We start from the raw sequence: 21,452 nt of genomic DNA, 5'->3' as shown, positions 1-21,452 counted from the left end.
ACTCACCCCTCCTCAAGCCAATGTAAAAACTGTTAACACTAGCAATTTGTATAGCTGGCTGATCCTATGTACAGTATTACTGACATGAATAAGCTTTAAATCAGCAACACTAATCACTGGTGTTAGGTGATTACAATGGCTCGGTGAGTGACAAACACATCACAAAGGTGGAAGTTGTCCAATCTAAATTCACTTTTAATGCAAAGATTAATGTGTTTTATATATATATATATATATATATATATATATATATATATATATATATATATATATATCTATATATATATATATATATATATATATATATATATATGATTGCACAACCTGAATACTTCTGGAAAAAATAAACATTTAAAACAACTTACAGTATATGGCTGCTCAACACACAACTATATTTTCATGGTTTCTCTATCTTATAACACAACAGACAGAGGAAATGGCATCCTGTTTGAACTATCCAAGAAGTAATTTACACATTCCTGTTCCTGTGGTTCCTGTTTTTAACATATACTGCCACAGGTGTATCTTGTCATAATTCTTTAAATTATTTCATTAGTTCTCCCTTCATGTAATGTACACAAAAGACAGATGTTATTACCAAACTTGTACTATCCTGACTGTACAGGGAAATCTGCATACTATTTCTCTGACCCTTCTATCTCATCATACCGATGAAGTAGTATCCTGATGTATAATATCTAGGTAAAAATTATTAATTATTTCTTAGTTTTCCTTTCTTATAACAACAGACAGATGTGATAGTAATGAGCTTGTACTATCCCAGGTGAATTTGGTAAACATTCCTACATCTATTCCTTGCATTCCTCTCTCTTGGACTCCTCCTTTTTTGACTCTCCTTTCTTATAACATAAAAGATAGATGAGATAGTATCCTGCTTGAACTATCCCAGGCATATCTTGGTCTAAAAATTCTCCATCAAGTATAGTCCCTTGTCCCCTTGTAGCATGAAGGCAGGTTTCGAAAACAAGATTATGAGCAGATCCAACTGGCAAATTTGTTACTGTTTGCTGTAACTGAGCTGGGTTACTGAGATCAATGAGTGCAGCATGTGAGAAGGGGAATATATATGCTTGGATCAGCATCTGTCCAGCTTCCATGACTGACTGAAGGCGTTCTACAATGATTCGCTTTATTTCTAACTGTGACAGTCGCTCAACAGTCTTGATTATAAATAGCATTGCATTTGGTGGTGGATTTATTGTGTCCATTTCTCCAGACGGCGACGTTCCCTCACTTTTTACCTTCCTTTCTCCTTTATCATCCTTGAGCAGTCCACTGTCCAGTATGTTTTCAATACTAATGTTAGAGAATATATTTGCTGCTGTTGGTAATACAGTAGGGTTAGATTTTTCTGCAGCAGGGCTACAATTTTCTGTATTTGAGTTAGATTTCTCTGCTTCATCATTAGTCTGTGAGGAACTACTGTCTTCAGATGAATGTTGCTTATCGGTTATCTTTGATGGGGACTGTAAAAGCTTGGTCAGATCTCGGAGCTTTGCCAGGCGAAAAGCATGTCTAGCTTTTCTTTCTTTGCCATATTCTTCATCATCACTGGTACCTCCTGCCGATGATTCTACTTTACTGATACTTTTGTCAGTAGTGCATAGCATTATATCAGTTTCTCGATATTTCGATGATTCGTTATTGTTGGAATCATTACAGGATTTAGTGGGTTCATCACAATCTGAAATATAACTCTCCTCTGATATTACAGAAAGACTGCTGGCACATCTAAGGAATTCCGTAACATGCTCAACTTCAGGAGTAAGAAATCTGCTCACAGTGATTTCTACACCCCGGCTAATATATTCTTCTAGTTCCTCCTCAATATCTTCTCTCTGTTCTATACTGCTCTTTCCATTAGACAAAAATTTATCAACTTTCAGGGGAACATTAGCCTCTGAAGAATAGGCATCATCGTACTTGACGCTCATTAACCTAAGAGTTGTTTTGATATCGCTATCACTGTCAGCATCAGATTCCGGTGAATTTTCTTGAATTGGCATCAGCTCTGATCCGTAAACTCTCATGGTTTCCCCAAGTGATTTTGTGCTGTCTTTAATTATTGGTTCAATGAATCTTTTATTTTCATCTGCATGCTTGAAGCCCATGTCTGGTGAGGTTACATCAGTAGCAGAATCACCTGAAGAATTATGTTTATCCATATGTTTTTGGGAAAGCCTCTTGTCACTACCAGACTTTAAAGTTACAGAAGACAGAGCTGTAAGCAACTCCTCACTCGGACTACTCCTCCCAGATGGTTCTTCCGAGGACGAAAATGAGTAACTGTTTCTCTTTGACCTACCTGAGTAAGGTGATCCATGGGAAGAATCTGTACCAGCTGTGTTGAAAGAAAAATTACTTGAGTAGTAACCTGAATCCAAGTCTCCATCTGAGTCAAACGATTTTCTGTTATTACTGGTGTCCTCTTCAGAGATGGTTCCTCGTTTTCTGGGGATACATTCACCTTCTGTGCCCTCTTCAGGTTTAGGCAACTTATCTTTTATCAGACTCCACAAATCAGCCAATTTGATGGGCTGAATTTCTTCACCCAATCCTGTTTCAATTAACTTGGCAGGCTCTCCAGAACTGCTTTTACTGTTGCCCGTGAGAGTTCTGTCAGAGTTACTCAAGTCATCTATTTTATCTGTATCAACATTTTCTCCCTCTGAAGAGCTTTCTGACAGCACATTAATGGTATATTCTTCCAATGGCAGCACAGATATTTCACTGTACTTTTTAAACTGGTCAAATTCAGTGGTAGATTCCATATCACTGCAATCAAGAGAACCATAAACAACAGCATTTTCCATCATTAGGCGGGAATAGGTATCCAAATCCAGTACTTTCATACCACAGAATTTTGATATCTGGGCACTACCACCATCAATATCATCATCACATGTGTCTTTATCTTTATCTTCATCATAATTGCTTTCAGGTTGTGCATCCTCAGACTCATGAATGACAGAATCCATACTACAGAATTTTTGCATCATTTCACTGTATTTCATCTTCGACATGACATCAACATCCTCTGAATGACTTTCTTCAACGGTTATATTAGTTTCACTGACTTCTGATACATGCCTTTCAATCTCTTCTTTCACATGAGAAATCCCATTACATGAGGTTCCTACATCACTAGTATACCTATCTATATTGTCACCTGCATTACCTGTTAAACTTAAGTCGTGACAGCCATTATTTATGACAACTTGCTGCTGACTTGTGGGTGCATCTGAAATTCCATTAGAATTTGTCCCTATATCACAACAACTATTCATTTTACCATCTGAGTTACCTGTAATGATGCTGTCTACAGAGTCAGCACTTGAGACAACCTTGTGCTGACCTGTAGATGACGATAGTGTGCTGACGTGAGTTTGGGATGAGTCAACCTGCAGGTGACTCGTGGATGATAAAAGGGTGCTTGGGTGATTTAAGTGAACCTGGGGGGGACTCACCGTGGGTGTGGGAACCCCTTTGAGCTCGGCCTCGAACTTGGCGCTACTTCCAGCCGCAACGGTGATATCCTCCAAGAGCTTCATAAAGACTGGGGGCTCGGGGTTCTCTGCTGGGGGTGGTGTGGGGAGGCGGGGTTCAATGCTCAGGTAGGCCACGCATTTAGCTGTCCCCGCAGAGTTTGATGCCACCACCTCATACTGGCCGGTGTGGTCAAGGGTCGTGGAGTGAACTGTTATGCTTACGTTACCATCAGAGCTTTCATGAATCTGTAAGATTTAAAGAAAGGGTGAAATTATGACCACTCCCTCTGGAATTAAGATGTCTGGTTATGGACAAACAGGTGGACAGAAGTTCTCATAAATGTTTAAAAACAAAGTGAAATTCTCAAAGGTTTATAAACATGGAAATATTCTCATTATGATTTAAGGAATGGTCAAGTTTTATCATCATTATCATCGCCATCATCATCATGACCTTTTTTTCCCACACTGGGATGCAGTGCATTTTCAACTCACACAAAAAACTAATGCTAAAAACACTGTAATAAAAAGGACAGAGAGAAAGTGTTTATCATAGATACATAATAAAGAAAAACAAGAAGTGCTACGGGTGACTTTACACTCCCTCTTCCGTCTTTCTTTCCTACATTCTTTCCTTTTCCTTCAGCCTGTGGGTGACTCTACACTGTGTGACAAGCCAAATGGTTTCCTGTACACCAGGCTGGGTGGTAACCATATAGCCAAATTTTGGCACCTGGTAGTTTAGTGGGCAATTATTGCGCTCCAGTCAGATTGAGCCGGTGAAGGTTTATATCCAAGGGGTGGTTGGGGTTGATTGCTCATGTAATGCCACTCAGGGATGAGTGAGGCTGGTCACTCTCATCTTAAATGTCGAAAACAACTGCCTAGCCCCGGGCTCCTACGTTCCTCATGAGGCAATGTAGGATTGGATGATGGATGGATGGATGGATACTGCCATATATAACTCTGCTATAAATTGAAAAGATGATAAGCACTGGTTAAAAATGCAGATGATTATAACACCAAAATAGAAGAATCACATATATGCTTCATTTGGAGCATCATGCATGACTGGCCTACTGTGACAAGGCAAGCAGATGAGAGAAAATAGTTCAGCATACATCTCCCTTTGTTAAGAACAAAGTCAACAATTTGAAGATGGAGTCAATAAGAAATTTACAGATATTTTATAATGAACATTATTCATTACCATCATTTACATGCATATCATTCTACTACACTAAAAAAGTGGAGTGGCCCATTGCTCTATGAATATTTTACCTTCAGAGAAGATCTGAAATATGAGATCAATCACAACATACCACATGGCATTCATGGTTTGACAAATATGAACGTATGTCTACAAGAAAAAATCCGGTGATAAAAGATAACAGAGAAATATTGTGGCCTTTCTGTCATGCCAGCTATGGATGAACTCTACAGACAATTAGTGCTGTACTGTAAATGAGTAAGAGACAGGGTACAAGAGCTAACAAACAAGAGTAGACAATTCACAAATGATAACAGAAGAGCTTAAAGTCATTTTTGGTGTGGCCTCTGTGAATGTACTGTGGAGCTTGGCATCTACCTATTAAGAGACAAACAGATAAATGAATTTATAGATGGAGAGAAAAATATGCAGACACACAAATGTTACTGAAGAAAGGTAAGGAAGGACTGTTATTACTGCTGTGGCTCGAGGTTAGTCCAGACATTAACCTGGTGTTTTGCTGGCTGCAGCTGCCCTTTACCTGCAGTCCATTATTCTCCTTTAAGGGGATCAAGGGACAAGGAGGGCGTTGAGGAATTGTAAAAGACAATAATGAGCTTAATATTTTGTCATAACCACCCTATATGAATTCTGTGGACAAAAGACTATATCTAGTTTGTTTTAACAAGACAAAATTGGACCACTCCCACAACTTGAATGTGAAGTTGTGGTTTCATTAAAGTCCATAAGCCTTCCATGATTATAATTTAAATCAACCCTCCAATCTGACAATACCTGGCTTTTAACCAAGCTGAAAGATGTTAAGGACTTTTGTCACTTTAGAGTAAAGACTGTATACTGAAGAAACAGAACACAAGCTAACCTGTAGTTCATTGTCAGGTATCAGCGGCAATCCCTCCCTGAACCAGGCAATGATGGGCTTGGGTTGGCCAGTGACAGTGGCACGGAGAGTTACTGGCTTGCCCTCAGTCACATGGTGGTCAGTCAGCAAGAGGGTGAATCTGGGAGCCACAGCCGGAGGCTCCTCCACTACTGGTGCCAACTCTGGCACCGCTGCATGTACGATAATATTAGTCATCATCAGCGAATAGTTATAAATAAAGCAATACCGTATAAAAATAAAAAAAAAAGATGCAAAGGGGAGTTGGAGAGATGGGAATACTTTCTAAAATATATTTTCATTTCAGCCTAGCTTTTCTATGGCATAACAAGTGGGAAATAAATGCTGTATGAACAGACATAATAAGAAGATACAGGAAACAACAGAAAGTACTATCACAAGAAAGTTACTCCCATAAGAAACTGTTATCTTCCGCAAAAAAGAATTCAATGCACATGTAGTGTACTTACAAAATATAAACAAAGCAAATAGTGTACCATTACCAGGTATGTCTTTTGTCATCACATTAAAACTAATATATCCTAGATTCAGAATTTTTCAGTTAGTATCGTTTCGTTTTTAAAGGCTCCAACATGCTTGCATGTGTCGGCCTTGGTCACCTAATGGCGGCTCTCCACGCTGCACGATCCATTGCAGCCTCCCTGTTCAGTCCCTTAACCCTAAGGTCACACTTAATGACCTCGTCCCATGTCTTTCTCGGTCTACCCCTCATAACCCCACCCCCAATATTAACACTTCTCACCTTCCTCACCCAAATATCATTCCCCATCCTCTTCATATGTCCAAACCACCTCAATCTACCTCTCCTCATCACAACACCAATACACTCCAGTCCCATCCTACCTCTCAACTCTTCCATTGTAAACCCAGCCCCTCCAGGCCTTGGACACAGGGACGCACTGCACATCCACCTAATCATTGTCATTTCTGTACGTCTGAGCTGGCGAATGTCTTCCTCCTTCACTGCCCAGGTCTCACTGCCATTCAGCATTACACTCCTAACACATGCTGCATACAAAGACCCCTTAGCACGTAGGGAGAGCCCTCTCAATGTCAGGAGAGGCAAGAGCTCCCTGAACTTCTTCCAACCACTTCTCACCCTAGCCACAGAGCTAGCTCCAGCCCCACCTCCAGCACACAACATGTCTCCCAAATAACAACACTCTTCCACACACTCAAGAGATTCACCAGCAAGTTCAATCCTTTCACGTCTGACGATCTCCACCTGCTCACCCCGGCACGCCGTACACGTAAAATCAGCATTATCTTGCAGTCTACCTCTGATACCACTACATCTCTTATGCACCCATTTATCACACACACCGCACAAGATGGAATTACTTCCCACGCCCTTGTGGCAAACTGCACATGGCCACTCTCCCTCGTCTTTGACAGTACCGCCACCAACCCTAGATATCATCACTTTTGTTTTATCTGCATTTACCCTTAAACCCTTTTGCCCCATACCATCTCTCCACTTCCTAAACCTTTCCTCCGCCTCCCTTTCATTCTCTGCAATCAACACCAAATCATCAGCATACAACAACTCCCACAGGAGTCCGTTTCTAAAGTCACGTGAAAGGGCTTCAAGTACCATGATAAACAACATGGGACTCAAGACTGACCCCTGATGCACACCACAATTCACGGAAAACTCATCACTCAAATCTCCATTCACTCTCACCTGGGTGTGAGTACCCACATACATGGCCATAACCACCCTAACCAGCCACTTCTCCAAGCCAAGCTTTCTCATTGCCCACTTCACCACCTCTCTAGGGACTCTGTCAAAGGCCTTTTCCAAATCAACAAAAACAAAATGAAGATCCCTTCTCCTACCAATATATTTTTCCTGAAGCTGTCGAACAATGAATATGGCATCAGTGGTCCCACCAAAAATGGAGAGGACTGAATCAAACAAAAAGGTAAATTAACATCATCATGGTCATTATGCTGTACCAAACATTTTTTTTTTTTTTTTTCCAAAACTGAGAATGGGGTGAGGTATGATCCACAAAGATGGAAAAAGGAAGTACAAAAGTGGGAGAAGTGTACTCAGACTTTTATGTGAAAACCATTATCATCATTATTATCACCATCATCTTATCATAACCCTACTTCCCTCTACGAAAATATGAAGTGGGTAGAGTTCAGAAAAAGAATAAAATAGAGAAATACTTTAGCTACAATAATACTCATCATAGCCCATGCTTAATGTCCAAGAAACATGTAGCCAATGCCTCTCCTATGTATAAGAAACTCTACTGGCAATTAATCTTCAGGATTCAAGAAAAGCACAGTTGATGTCTCTCCCAGAAATAAGGTTAAATATTAAAAAGAGTTAAAATAATACTTCTGGCAACTTACCCTCTACAGCAGGATGTGTTAATCCTTGGCCATCCTCTCTGGAATTAAGGTGTCTGGCTAAAGATATATAAAACTTACCCTCAACGTTCAAGAAGCATGCAGTCGACGCCTCTCCAGCCGAGTTCATGGCAACTACCCTGTATATGCCTGCATCCTCCAAGAAGGCCTCCTGTATGACCAGCGAACACCGGTCACCATGGAACAGCAGCTTGAAGTCACTGGATTCTTTGACAGGTGTGTCATCATGATACCATATGACCTGGTGTAATATAAAAACAATCAAGACCTTAACAATAGAAAATAGATAACAAACATCTTCAGATTAAGGACATCAATTTTATTATGTTTATGCTGCTGAATGATGATTTTGTTTAACCTGGAGGAGAACTCCCCGTAGTGAATGGGTTAATGGAGACTGTTCTGAACTCCTTCCTTATGAGGGGTTGTTTCTTTGGCTGAATAAACTCATCTGACAAGAAGAAGAACAGAGTTTAAGATGCCACTATAGTGAAGGGGTTAGGTATATCATTATGCAGGTACAGTATTTATAGCACCAAGCATTTACCAGGCTTAAGCCATGTTCTAACCCTTTCATCAACTAAGACATTCAGTATTGTGAGGGGATGAAAGGATCCTACATCAGAACTAAACTAATTAAAGAACCTCAGAGCTGAATATCCCAACACTAACATTACTGCCACAACTATACAACTATACTAACCTCTGGCTCTGGCTGGCCAACAATGACACAATCGAGCCTGGCAGTGGTTCCTTCCTTGACCGTAGTATCCTTCAGTGGCATTTGTATCGATGGCTTCACCGGCTCAACATCAATGTCAGATGTCACCTCCGAGTCACTGGTCTCAGTTGGTATGCGGCCCTGTTCCATAAACAGAATGTACTGGTATATGATAACAGTAACAGCCAATCCCAGTTTACCTCTCTTCAAGGTGTAGGGGCCCAAGGCTAAGTTTCCATAATCCAGTCTCTTAATGGGTAGGTAACCAGCCTACTCCCTCTGATGGTATTATGCGATATTGCAATAAAGTGTCCTGTCATGTCTTGGGAATCAAACCTATAAAAGACCCTGTAAATTACAAAATGACTGCTACCTATAAAACTGATGCATCAACTTCTCCTCAATTGACAGTACTAGTTGTATGAAAAAGGGCTGTGATATTTTGCAACCATTCCCGGCATATAATGAGGATTTAAAGCAGTTGATAACATGGACCTAGTATACTCATGGTTTTTTCAAAACTCATGATATGGACTTTTTAAAAAATTATATTAGAGACTACATCACGAGATACTAATAAAAAATTGGGAGGGTGTATGCATCTTGGATTCAGTTACTGCTGCCACTGCTAATATATCCTACAAAGATAATATTGTACACAGATGCTTATAAACATTAAGAGTAGAATAGTCAACCTCTAATGCAAGCAAGCATACATTTTTCATTAGCTACTGACATGGAAGATCTACAGTACTGGTCTCTGATCTGTATTGAGACACGAATCAGGAAAGAAGGAGGTCTTACGTATCACATCCACACATGAATTCTACGAACAGGATTATCAGTTCCCCTAACTACATGGACACGATATAAAAAATCTACATAATCAGTAATATACCCAGCTATAAAATTACAAGGTGGAAGGTGGCGGCAACCATCATCCACTCGCTGGATGTAATGCTGCGTTTCTCATCCTTCACATTTAACATTCTATGTCTGCCCTCCTCTCCTCCTCTTTCTCTCATCTTTCTTCTCACTTTTTATTCTCTTCTTTCCTTTTCAGGTGGCTTTACACTGGGTGACAAGCCTAATGGTTTCCATAGGAAACCAATTATAAGGTTAGATGGTAACCATACATATAACCAACCCAAATGAGTTCCCTACCTGTCAACAAGTGGGTTGGCATAGGGTTAGTGTCCCTCCTCATAAAACAACTAACCCAAAGTCAAATGGACACCCTTTATGGGATTATGGCATCTGGCTAAGGAAAGACAAATAAATAAAATAACACTCTGAAATTAGATACTTGCCTTGACAGAGACACTGGCTGAACACTGTGCTTCTCCAGCTGAATTCTTTGCCACCACACTGTAAGTTCCTGCATTCTTTGGAAAAGCCTCAGACATGACAAGGGTTGCAACTTGGCCATCAAATGCAATCTGTTTAGAGGAAATAAGGAAAAAAAAACAGTTAAATCTATTCTGATGTATTTCCAAGGCTGCCACTTGGCAACAAAAAATAAATAGATATCTGGTGAGTAAGAAAAAATATGCAGCTAAATCTATTCAAATCCACCAAATTCTGACCCCTAGTATATTCAGAAAGAGAGAACTGAACTAACAGTACCTTAAAACAATGGGAGGCATGAGATGAATAAGTAGTACAGTAGCAGAATGAAAATCAAATGAACAATAGATCAATCCTCGGCTGGGACAGATAACAGTTTGGAAACTTTAATTTCTTCACAGCTGTCTTAATTGCTTTTCCACAAGGTCTGACGCTAAAGAGTAATGCTGTCTTGCAGTGGCACCAATACAACTGCATGGCTCCACTGCTTGGTTATACAAACATCCCTCAACTCCCTCCCTGTCATTCAAGTGGAGGATGGCAATTTCAGCCTGCAGTCCACCACATTCATTTTGATGAGGAAGCTACAAGAGCAATAATATCCACCTTCACAGCACCAAAACTCACCTTGCAGTCTGGTGTCTCCTTGACTGGCTTACTGTTATGGAACCAAGTAACAGTTGGGGTTGGCAGGCCAGTCACATGACACTCCAGCTTAAACTTCTGACCTGCTCTAGCCATCACGTTGCTCAGAGGCATCTTAAATTTGGGCTTCTCTGTGACTTCAATAGCTGCAATGAAAACACTGCTTAATCATCTGACTTCTAGGATTTCCTTCACATGAACAACATTTCCTGAAGTACAGCTTAAAATAATTTCAATGTATTTACATCCACTGAAGCTTAAAAGTTAATCAAGATAATTCTTAGTATTTTGACTGCTCAGATTTCTCACAGATTTAAGCTCTTCACTGCTTTCTATCAGCTGAACAAATACTGCTGTTATCCTAAATACTACACCTTAGTGAAAAAATGACAATGAAAAGGCCAAGCAAAACAGTTCTTCTCTTAACCACTACACAGTCACTCAAATGAATAAAAATGAAATGGTGTTAGCCTCAATAAAACCTGCAACTACATCTGTACCAATGATGAAGTTCACTGCTAGGATACACTCAGGTTAACAAACTAATATCAAAGATCACTGAAATAGTACAAATCAGTCCCTTCTTCAATATAAATATTAAGTACAGTATGTTAGATCATATCAATCACAAAAATAGCTCATCAGCGTAAGATATGGCAAAAGCATCATATACAGTAGTTCAAAAAAAAAAAGAAAATCTTACCTGTCACAGTGAGCTTCGCCTTTGTCAAATCTTCACCTAGATCATTGGTGGCCTTGCATGAATACTCAGCTTGATCCTCCAAGAATACCTCCTCGAACCTCAGCACACAATCACCATTGTTATAAGTGATGACATAATCTGGCGACTCATCAATGCAGTTCCCATTCTTGGCCCAGGATACAACAGGGAGTGGATGGCCTTCAACTGTGGCCTCAAGTTGGAAGGAGGAGCCCTCTCGTGTTGAGCAGTCCACGAGTCTCTTGGTGAAAACTGGAGGTGCCATGACTTCAACAGGTTCTGCCTCTGTTGGGTCAAGCTATGGTATTAGCCTGATATCATATATATAAACAGTGCAACATTAACTCCTTCACAGCAAGAGGTGATGAAGTGGAAATGTTTTTAATCCCCTCATAATGGTAGGTCTTGAGCTATGCTGAATAAAACAGTCCAGCAAAAGCAAGACTATAACAAGGTGTTATCATAGTGAATGAAATAAAGGATTAGCAAGTCAAGTATTGCCTTTGACTTTAAAAAAAAAAAAAAAAAAAAAAAAAAAAAAAAAGGCTACTGTACTGAAGGACTATGTCTACAGTAAGTCTGGTATTTCTGCCTCTGAGTGTGAGAATGATACCTTGAGATCTAATGAATTAAGGTGCTCCACCATATATGACCCATAATGGATTAAACATAAAAGGTAGCTGAGATTTACTGCTAACCCAATGTCACTCTCAGAAGAGCAACTGGGCACTTCTCCACCTCAAATGTCTGGACTGAGTAGCCTAGTCCCAGATTCATACATTCCTGATAGGCAATAAAAGATCTCGGATGAGTGAGTGGACTACAAGAATAAAGTACAAAAGTAATCAAACTTAAAGAAACAATTCAACAGTAAGTCTGGTATTCTTGCCTTTGACTGTGAGAGAAGCTGTAGTCTCAGCAATCCCAGCAGCATTCCCAGCCCGGCAAGTGAAGAGAGCAGAGTCCTCTGTAAATGTTTCCTCAATGGTGAGTTTACACACACCCTCCTCATAGCTGGTCTTGTAGTCGGGGTTGCCAGTGATACTCATGTTGTCCTTCAGCCACTCCACTTCAGGCATTGGCATCCCTATAACCCTATGATACAAAAGAAAATAACAAATCCGCTATGCTGTCCAGGCAGAATAACATTAACAAATGTGATCAAATAAGTTTTAACATCACTGACTGCTAATTTCTCATAGGTGAACACACAACAGATTACAGCACTCACGATGTGAGGACGAGAATCAACTCATGACCTCACAAAATGGCAATCCACAATATAACTAAGTTTTCCAGGTAGTAGCAGCAATAGTACTGTAGTTGTTGTACTCCCATGTTCAGGTGAATGTATACCCTGTGAATTGCAGGCTGAAGCTGCCCTTCTCCCCACCATCCTTCTTTCAGGGAATAAGGAGAGGGTTGAGGGATGTTTGTATAACTGGGCAACTATGCCATCCAGTTATATCTGCGCCACCACATGAAGGCATTTCTCACAGCACCATGGTACATCAACTTTCTTACACTTCACTACATACTTACTTGCACTCAAATGTAAACTTGACTCCCTCAGTAACCGTGGCTCCAACCAATGGTGTGAGGAAGACAGGGGCCATGGGCTGTGGCTCATCATCAATTAGTTTGGCCTTCTTTGGAGGTGGAGTCTCCTCCTGTCTTGGAGGCTCTTCCGGTGGTAGTGGGATGGCCTCCGTCTGGATTTCTATTTCAACCTAATGAATAGTACAGTATAATGGAAAATCAGAAGAAGATTATAGTCATACATTAGAAAATTAAATATAGTACCTGGACAGTAACAATTACTGTCATAAGCAAGAAAATTAAGTATACTGTAAATTACACTAAATTTTATACTAACTAGTTATGAATTATATGCAAAGTATACTCATTTTACTTTGAGAAAGACAGCAACAGTTAATCCCATGTTACCCTGTTTCAGGTGTATGGGTCCAAGTCTAAGCTACAGTTGTCCAAAATATTTAAGGGTTAAAGACTGACTTACAATCCTGATAGCATTCCGTATTTGAAAACCTAAAGTCACAACTCAGAATTTCAAACTCATGTTCAAGACAGGGCTGCCACTTAAAGCTAGAGAAATGACTGATACTAACCCTCTCTGGCACTATCGGTTCTATCGGTATGGCCATTGTTCTTGCCACTTCCTCGGCTGCCATTCTTGCTTCCTCCGCAGCCATGGCAGCCAGTCTCGCTACCTCTGCCTCTGCCTTAGCTGCTTCAAGGGAAGCTGCTAGCTCCTCCTTTTCCTAAAGTATATCATTAATTATGTTGTAAGTCCTTGTACTGTCACTTTATTTATTTTATTTTTTAGGCAGGGGGGAAAATTCATGTTCACAATGAACTACAGAAAAATTGCCATTAACGATCCTTCACTAACTATAAGCTGATCCACCTGTTTCTGCTGATCTACAGTACTGTACAAACAGTACACAAATAGTTGGGTAATTTTTAACCACTTCCTTCTCTAATGTGCAAATTGCCTGTCCAAATGTTCTGCCAGTATTTCACAAACAGAGTATGGTAAATACAGTAGTTCTTAACTATTATTCTGTGTAGCTATAAAAGCTACTTCCAATTGGTATAGATTTGCAAAAGACAGCATTTCCACAAATTCAATTCTTCACAGAAAACAAAAAAATCTGGTTAAACTGACAGTCCAAAGGTTACTGTAATGATCACAGTATCCATATTACTTACATAAGGCAAACTACTGTACAGTGTTTCAAAATATCAGCAACATAAGTAAGTTATTGTTCATATTCACCTTCTTCTGCTTTTCTCTGTGCTCCTCAGCTGTTTTCAGATTTTCTCCCATCATTTTCAGGCTCTGAATGATTCTCTGAAAACTGTCAATCATGTGTGTGTTCTGATGACTTACAATCTCAATCTGTAAACAAAGGTAAATTATTAGTATTCCTGAATTTCAGTCCTATTTTTTATCATCATCATCATCTCAACTCCTATTCCCAATGAACAAAACAGGATCCAGAAACAGACAGCACTAAAGTGGGAAAACTACTAAATGTATGCCCAATGAAATGGGCCATACAATCTATCTATCTATCTATCTATTGCCAGACGCCTCAATCCCGTTTGGGGTGGCCACAAACAAATCGCCTCCAAGTTGCCCTGTCCCCCTCCATTTCACTGCCCTGCTCCCAACTCACACCCCTCTCTCTCATATACCTCTCCACCCCATCCCTCCATCTCATCCTCGGCCTCCCTCCCTCTTCCCCCCTCCACCTCACTCACATACACTCTCTTCGTCAGTCTTTCACCCTCCATCCTCTCCACATGGCCAAACCACCTCAGTGTGTTCCTCATAACGCTTCCTATCACATCCACATCCACACCACAACGCTCCTTTATATCCTCATTCGTCAGCCTGTCTCTCCATGTGACTCCACAGGCTCCTCTTAAATAACTCATTTCCACTGCTCTCACTCTTCACTTGTGTCCCTCCGACAACGTCCAAGCTTCACTTCCATACGTTAGAGTTGGTATCACAATACTGTCATGTTGTAACTTTTTCACTTCCATGCTCACTTCCCTGTTTCTTATCACTGCTTTCAAAGAACCAGCAACCTTTCTTCCCTGCTGTACCCTTTCAAGCACTTCACCCTCCAAACCTCCATCCTTACTCATCACACTACCCAAGTACTTAAACGTACTCACATTTTCCAATTCCTCACCATCCAACCTCGCTGTACATTCACTGACTTCACCTCTCTCAAAGACCATCACTTTACTCTTCCCTACATTCACCTTTAGATTCCGTTTCTTACACACTCTCCCAAACTCATCCACCAAGCCTTGCAGCTCCCCTTCGTCTTCACTCAGCAACACAGTATCATCTGCAAACAACAGTACAGGGAGTTTCCAAACACTATCCTCTCTCACCAGGGCCACTCCAACATCCACTACCCTACCTTGTACCTCTTTTATTACCCCATCCATGTACAGATTGAACAACCATGGAGACATGACACATCCCTGCTTCAACCCAACTTTCAAAGAAAAAACTCAGTTCACCATCCACACGCACTGCAGCCTTCGCACCATCGTACATACTCTTCACAGCATTCAACAACTTCCCATCTACTCCATATATTCTTAACACTTTCCACAATCCATGTCTATCCACCCTGTCATATGCTTTCTCCAAATCCATGAAAGCCGCACACAACTTCTTTCCCTTCTCTAGAAACTTTTCCACTAAAGATCTAAGAATGAATATCTGATCTACACAACCTCTTCCCTTCCTAAAGCCTCCCTGTTCTTCTCCAACTACTTTCTCTGTTCTTTCTCTAACTCTGTCAATAAGTATCCTACCATACACTTTTCCTATTATACTAAGAAGACAAATGCCCCTGTGATTACCACACACTTCTTTTTCCTCTTTTCCTTTGTACAAGGGAATAATTATACCTGACTTCCAATCCTCCGGGACTCTACCTTCCTCCCAGGCCAATCTGCACATCTTCCACATCCATTCTACTACTATCTCTCCCCCATGCTTCAGCATTTCACCACACACTCCATCAATTCCTGGGGCTTTCCCCAATTTAACTTTCTTCACTGCTTCCACAACTTCTATCCTACTGATTTCTTCCTGTCTTCTCACCTCCCTCCTTCTCCCAGCCATTCCCCAGCCACTTATACTCGCATTACTTCCATCCTCTATGTTCAACAATTCCTTAAAGTGTTCTCTCCATCTGCTCACTTTTTCTCCCTTCTCCACTAGTAATCTACCATTTTTATCTTTTACTCCCCTCCTAACTTCACTTCCACCCTGTCTTACTCTTTTCACCTCTTTCCAGAACATTTTCTTACAGTCCCTCCACTTTACACTCAAATTCCTTCCAAATTCCTCATCCACTCTCTTCTTACTCTCTCTTACTAATTTTTTCACCTCTCTCTTTCTTTCTACATATAACTCTCTCTTCCGCCTCTCAACTTCTTCCACGCCCCTATTTCTCATCCATTCATTGTATGCTTTCTTCTTTTGGGCCACAGCCTGTCTCACCTCTTCAGTCCACCACGCTGTTCCTTGCACCCCCCTCCGTCTTCTCTTCCTTCCACACACCACATCACATGCTGCACATATTTCTTCTGTAAATATCCTACACACACCTTCCACGTCTCCCATCTGCTCCAATTCATATTTGCCCAATCGTTCCTCCACTTCTCTCTTATACTCTGCCTTTTTCTCATCCTCTTGTAACCTTTCCACTCTCCTTGCAACTACTCCTTCCTCTCGTCTTTCCCTTCTTCCATTCCTCCATCTTACTTGAATTCTAATTCTGGCCACCACCAAGTAGTAGTCAGAAAGTCCACTCCCCCAACCTCTATAAGCTCTTGCATCCATTACACATCTTCGCATCCTTTCATCCACACACACATAATCAATCATTGCCTTCCTTTCATTCAGTTCACCACCCACCCTTCTCATCACTCGCCATGTATACCTGTGGATCATTTTATGCCTGAAGAGGGTATTGGCTATCACCAACCCCCTCCCAGCACAAATGTCCACTAATGCACTCCCATTCTCAACTATCTCAGCAGGCACACCCCACTCACCAACTATTCCATCCACCTTCACATTCCCAACTTTACCATTCATATCACCGATCAAAAACACTCTCTCATTCCTTCCAAACTTTTCCATGCACACTTCTACATTTGTCCAGAACTCTTCTCTCACTCTTCTAGCACGATCTTGCATTGGCGTATACACACACACAATCACCCACATTTGTATTCCGACTTTCAACTTTACCCACACAATCCTTGACCCAACTGATCCATACTGTCTTATGCTCTTTTTCCATCTTTTACTCACAACTATACATACTCCTTCCTTTGCCCTCTCATTCTCACCTACTCCTGCACATATACCCTATCCATACTCCCATTCTCTCACACTTTCTCCCCACCATTTTGTTTCAGTTATTCCACATACATCCACTTTCGCACCCTCAAGCACCTGGACAATCTCTCTCTCTTTCACCTCATCATTCGCTCCTCTTACATTCCATGTACCCATTACCAAGTCCTTTGTTCGGTCCTGGGTTGTCATCATTTGGTCAGTCCTTGTCCGAGGCTTCTTGTTTGTTTTTTTAGTTAGTTGTTTTCCAGGGAGGGGCACTAACCCTCCGCCAACCCTTTTAGTCGCCTTTTACGACAAGCAGGGATACTGGGGGAGTATTCTTGAAAAAAAACCCTACCCCGAGGGGGGGTAGGGGTTTTTTTTAGTGTTCATTCATCACTGGACCGGAGTGAAAAGTTACTATCTTCTTACTCTCTGTGCATCACAAAAGACAAATAAATAGGGTGGGAAAGGTCAAATAATAACCTCCCCTTTCTGTACTAGTGCATAGACATGGTAAACCAGCACTGCAAGCAACCCCAAGCCTTCTATGCACAGAATAGAAGACTGTACTCTTACATGGGGCTTCCATTCTCTAATTCTTGTTCCCTTAGAAAATACAAAGCCCTGCTACACACCTCTCCCATCCCATGTGAATGGGAACCGCTGCATAAGAATGATGGTAAGTTAATAATTTCTCATTCACAGCTAACTGTACTGTATTCAACGTCACTCCTGAATTAATTTATTCCTAATATACAATTACAGTTACAAAGCAGAATTGTAACAAACTATATAAACTGATCTCCATTACTCTGCAAAAGCTAATGTAAATCTGTACACATAAATTATCAGCTGAGGAGCTAAGGGATGTATTTTGGTATTTCTCACCCACCTACTGTGACATCAATAATAATTTAAGTCCTATCTCATTCCACTCACCTGCTTAGGCTTGGCATCCCCATACAACTGAAGCCCCAAGGATGACATTTTGGTTATCCTGGCCTGCTGGACCTCCTCGCCCGGGTGCAGGAAATGCTCAATGCGCGTTCTGAGTTTGTCCGCTTGTTCTGGACTTTGGATATTGGCAGACTCTCCAGCCACCTCTACCAGAAGCTTGCTGCCTTGCTTGAACCAGTCCTCTGCCTATAACAAAGATAAATTTGTGATATGGTGCTGTGGGCAAGAAACTTCAGAAACCTATTGTGTATGGCACATGACATATATTTACAGAGCTTCAATTTGTATCTCTGAGTGGACAGCTAATTGAAGATATTGAGTCCTTCCCTGTAAAATACTCATTCTCCTGACAACCCCTCATATGATGCACAGAAGAGGTACCTGTATAGTTTAAACCTCTCAACGAGGGAGATTCAACCCTGTATCATCCCTTTTAATGGATTGGTCATAACTAATAGCATGTACTGTATTATCTATGATACACAGTATTACAGTAAAAAATTTTGAAGTCAATCACATGTGCATGATATCAATGAACTCAATTACTATCTATCTATCTATATACCTAGGCTGCTTCCCCCAAGGAAAGGGATAAAAATGGCAGTATAGTCAACCCCCACTATTCAAGGGGGTTACACACCAGACCTCCCCTGCAAATGGGTGAAATCCACGATTAATCTATGCCTTCCGCAAAAATCACTGATTTTACTGTTTAACTATTCCCAATACCAACAGACCCACTATGAGACCTGCAAAAGCATTTTGTGGCACATTAATATTTCCTAAAAAGACAGTATAGTACAGGATGATACACAAGCCTTTCTGGGTACAGTGTACTGTACTCACCCATGTGATGATGATGATGATGATGATGATGATGAGTTTGCCCTGTGCTGAACAGCACATACCTATACAGGGTAACTGCACAGTTCAACTGTACAGTATAGGACAATATTTCTCATGGAAAACATGCAAAATAATCATTTATGAACCATTAGGAACAGCTGATGTTTTGGCAAAAGCTGGAAATATCTTCCTATGAATTTTTAAAATAATTTCCCAGAAAAATCCACGAACATGCAAACCCGCGAATAGTGGGAGTTGATAGCATCTCATTCTGGGACTCACTGCAACTCTATGACAGATACCATAATGTAACACATGAACTTCCACTGGAATCACATGAAGCATCTCAAGGATTTTATCTTTACGCGCCGAGCTTTGGTTGGGACCAACGCTCAAGAGGTGCATGGGTAACAACAGGTGTCAGTTGGACCACAAATGCAACCCCACCACAGTTTGAATTGGCCACCCTATGATCCTGTCACCAAAGGATAAAGAGAGACTCCCACCAGCTAACACAAGCATGGTTCAGTCTCCTCAGTAACTTAGCCAGGTGCACAGCGATGTCATCAGAATCCTCCTCGTACAATTCTGCCCCCGCCTCATGAGGACCCCTTGCCTCATCCACCCCTGCCAAGCCTCTGCCCAAAGATACCTGATATGCAACTGACGTGTTTGTCTGTCTGTATTTTATAAGTCATAATGAAAGTTCAAAGCTGGTAAGTGAAGATGAGTTTGTAAATATCTTGAGTCACTCTAGCAATAATGAAAGAAAACCTAAGTTGCACCTACAGAAAATGTTTTGTGTTGAACTTCTGTATTTTTCTTGGTCCTGAAATTATTATGCAAAATACGTGATATAAACTGTAAATGTGATATCAAGTGCAAAGAGAGTACCAAGTGCTAAAGAACATAAGTAGTAAAGTAAATGCTACAGAACATAAGTAGTAAAGTATGTGTTATGGCAAGTCAGGGCCATGCACACAAACACAAAGATATCCCGCTTCAAGCACCAAAAGTTACTCATCTTCACATCCATACTCATGGACATGACCTGAGGACGCTTTCATTCGCAAGAAGAAGAGTTGGTGAATAATATGGTCTTTAATTTATTTTCCTAACTGCCATACTTTCCAAGATAAGAAGGTTTCAGAAAAGGTTATTTGGAGGTAAATGCTCATAAGGAGAGGACGATGGAGTTAAAAAAAGGTCCAGCGTTTAGGGGTTAATGAGCTGCAAAATTCTTCAAAGAAGATAATTTTAAGTCCAACACCTCTTCAAAAACAGAAAGGTACTTACTTCTTCCACCAGCTTGTAGAAGACAATGGAGAGCTCAATGGACTTTTGAGACTGGCCAACCTGCATCTGGAAGGTTGACCATTTCTTTTCAAGCTCGGCCAAGTCTTCCTTCACTTCACCTGAGTCATCCTCAGGTCCCAGCATTTTGGTTGCTGTTGACACGAATGTCTGGATGCGTTTTTCTAGCATCTGGAATATTGGTACAGTACATTATTAAAGTCAATGGATGCTTCAAAATAACACAGAATGCATCTCTCTCCTTTCTATCCTGTCTTACAAACTGAATATCAAACCTACAAGCAATATATCCTAAAGGCACTGATGATTCACACAACACTTTTTATACGTTCTACATGTCATGATACAAATAGTTTATAACATTAGGATAAAAATGCACAGTACTTACATCAACAGTCTGCTTGAATTGGTTAAACGCATTCTGCATACCCCTGGCAGCTCCTAGAGAGTCACCATAGTTTCCTCTCATGCGGTTTAGTTGCTCACTCAAGTCACGTAGTTGGTCACTAATCACCTGGAATATTCAGTCACATGTCTTAGTATAACATACTGACACTTCTGAACCTATCTTTATCATTTCACCTTTGAGCTGAATATTAATGTATGGTAATGGCTATAATATCTCACCTTTATGATGGGGTAAATGGAAAAAGCTTTTTACTTCTTCAACAACAGAGACCTCTCCTATGCTAAAATTGCATGGTGGTGTCAGTAATCCATACATCCATCCATAAACCAAATCTTTTCTGCCTCATCAGGAGTACAGCAGTCCAGGACTAGCCTACTCAGTCCTGACATTTAAGGTGAGGGTGGCTACCCTCATGTGCCCCTGAGTAGCATTATGTGAGCAATAAATTCCAACCCAGCTTCAGATATAAACCCTTACAAGCTCAATATATAAACCCTTACAAGGTAATATTACCATAATCCAGAACACTTATGGGATGGTGGCCATAATACAGCA

General features: G+C 40.7%; 1 protein-coding gene across 5 annotated transcripts in view; it reads right to left on the bottom strand.

Moving 5' to 3' along the window:
• Nucleotides 1-21,452, bottom strand: part of LOC145407440 (uncharacterized) — a 296,453-nt gene that overhangs the window by 89,505 nt on the left and 185,496 nt on the right. For all 5 annotated transcript variants that reach the window (XM_080278367.1, XM_080278371.1, XM_080278369.1 and 2 more), the window contains 14 exons: nt 20,877-21,002; nt 20,471-20,659; nt 18,311-18,514; nt 14,261-14,383; nt 13,590-13,742; nt 13,003-13,190; nt 12,350-12,555; nt 11,443-11,745; nt 10,722-10,885; nt 10,058-10,186; nt 8,730-8,888; nt 8,087-8,267; nt 5,603-5,793; nt 3,489-3,755 (listed from right to left, as the gene is read on the bottom strand). In XM_080278367.1, the coding sequence (XP_080134493.1) occupies nt 3,489-3,755; nt 5,603-5,793; nt 8,087-8,267; nt 8,730-8,888; nt 10,058-10,186; nt 10,722-10,885; nt 11,443-11,745; nt 12,350-12,555; nt 13,003-13,190; nt 13,590-13,742; nt 14,261-14,383; nt 18,311-18,514; nt 20,471-20,659; nt 20,877-21,002 (2,583 nt within the window). The remainder of the gene's footprint in view (nt 1-3,488; nt 3,756-5,602; nt 5,794-8,086; nt 8,268-8,729; nt 8,889-10,057; nt 10,187-10,721; nt 10,886-11,442; nt 11,746-12,349; nt 12,556-13,002; nt 13,191-13,589; nt 13,743-14,260; nt 14,384-18,310; nt 18,515-20,470; nt 20,660-20,876; nt 21,003-21,452) is intronic.

The sequence above is a fragment of the Coenobita brevimanus genome, chromosome 73 (genome assembly GCF_032717465.1).
Source record: "Coenobita brevimanus isolate Jiangsu-jjx chromosome 73, ASM3271746v2, whole genome shotgun sequence".
NCBI classification, from domain to species: Eukaryota; Metazoa; Arthropoda; class Malacostraca; order Decapoda; family Coenobitidae; genus Coenobita; species Coenobita brevimanus.
This window is presented reverse-complemented; position numbering and strand designations above follow the sequence as displayed.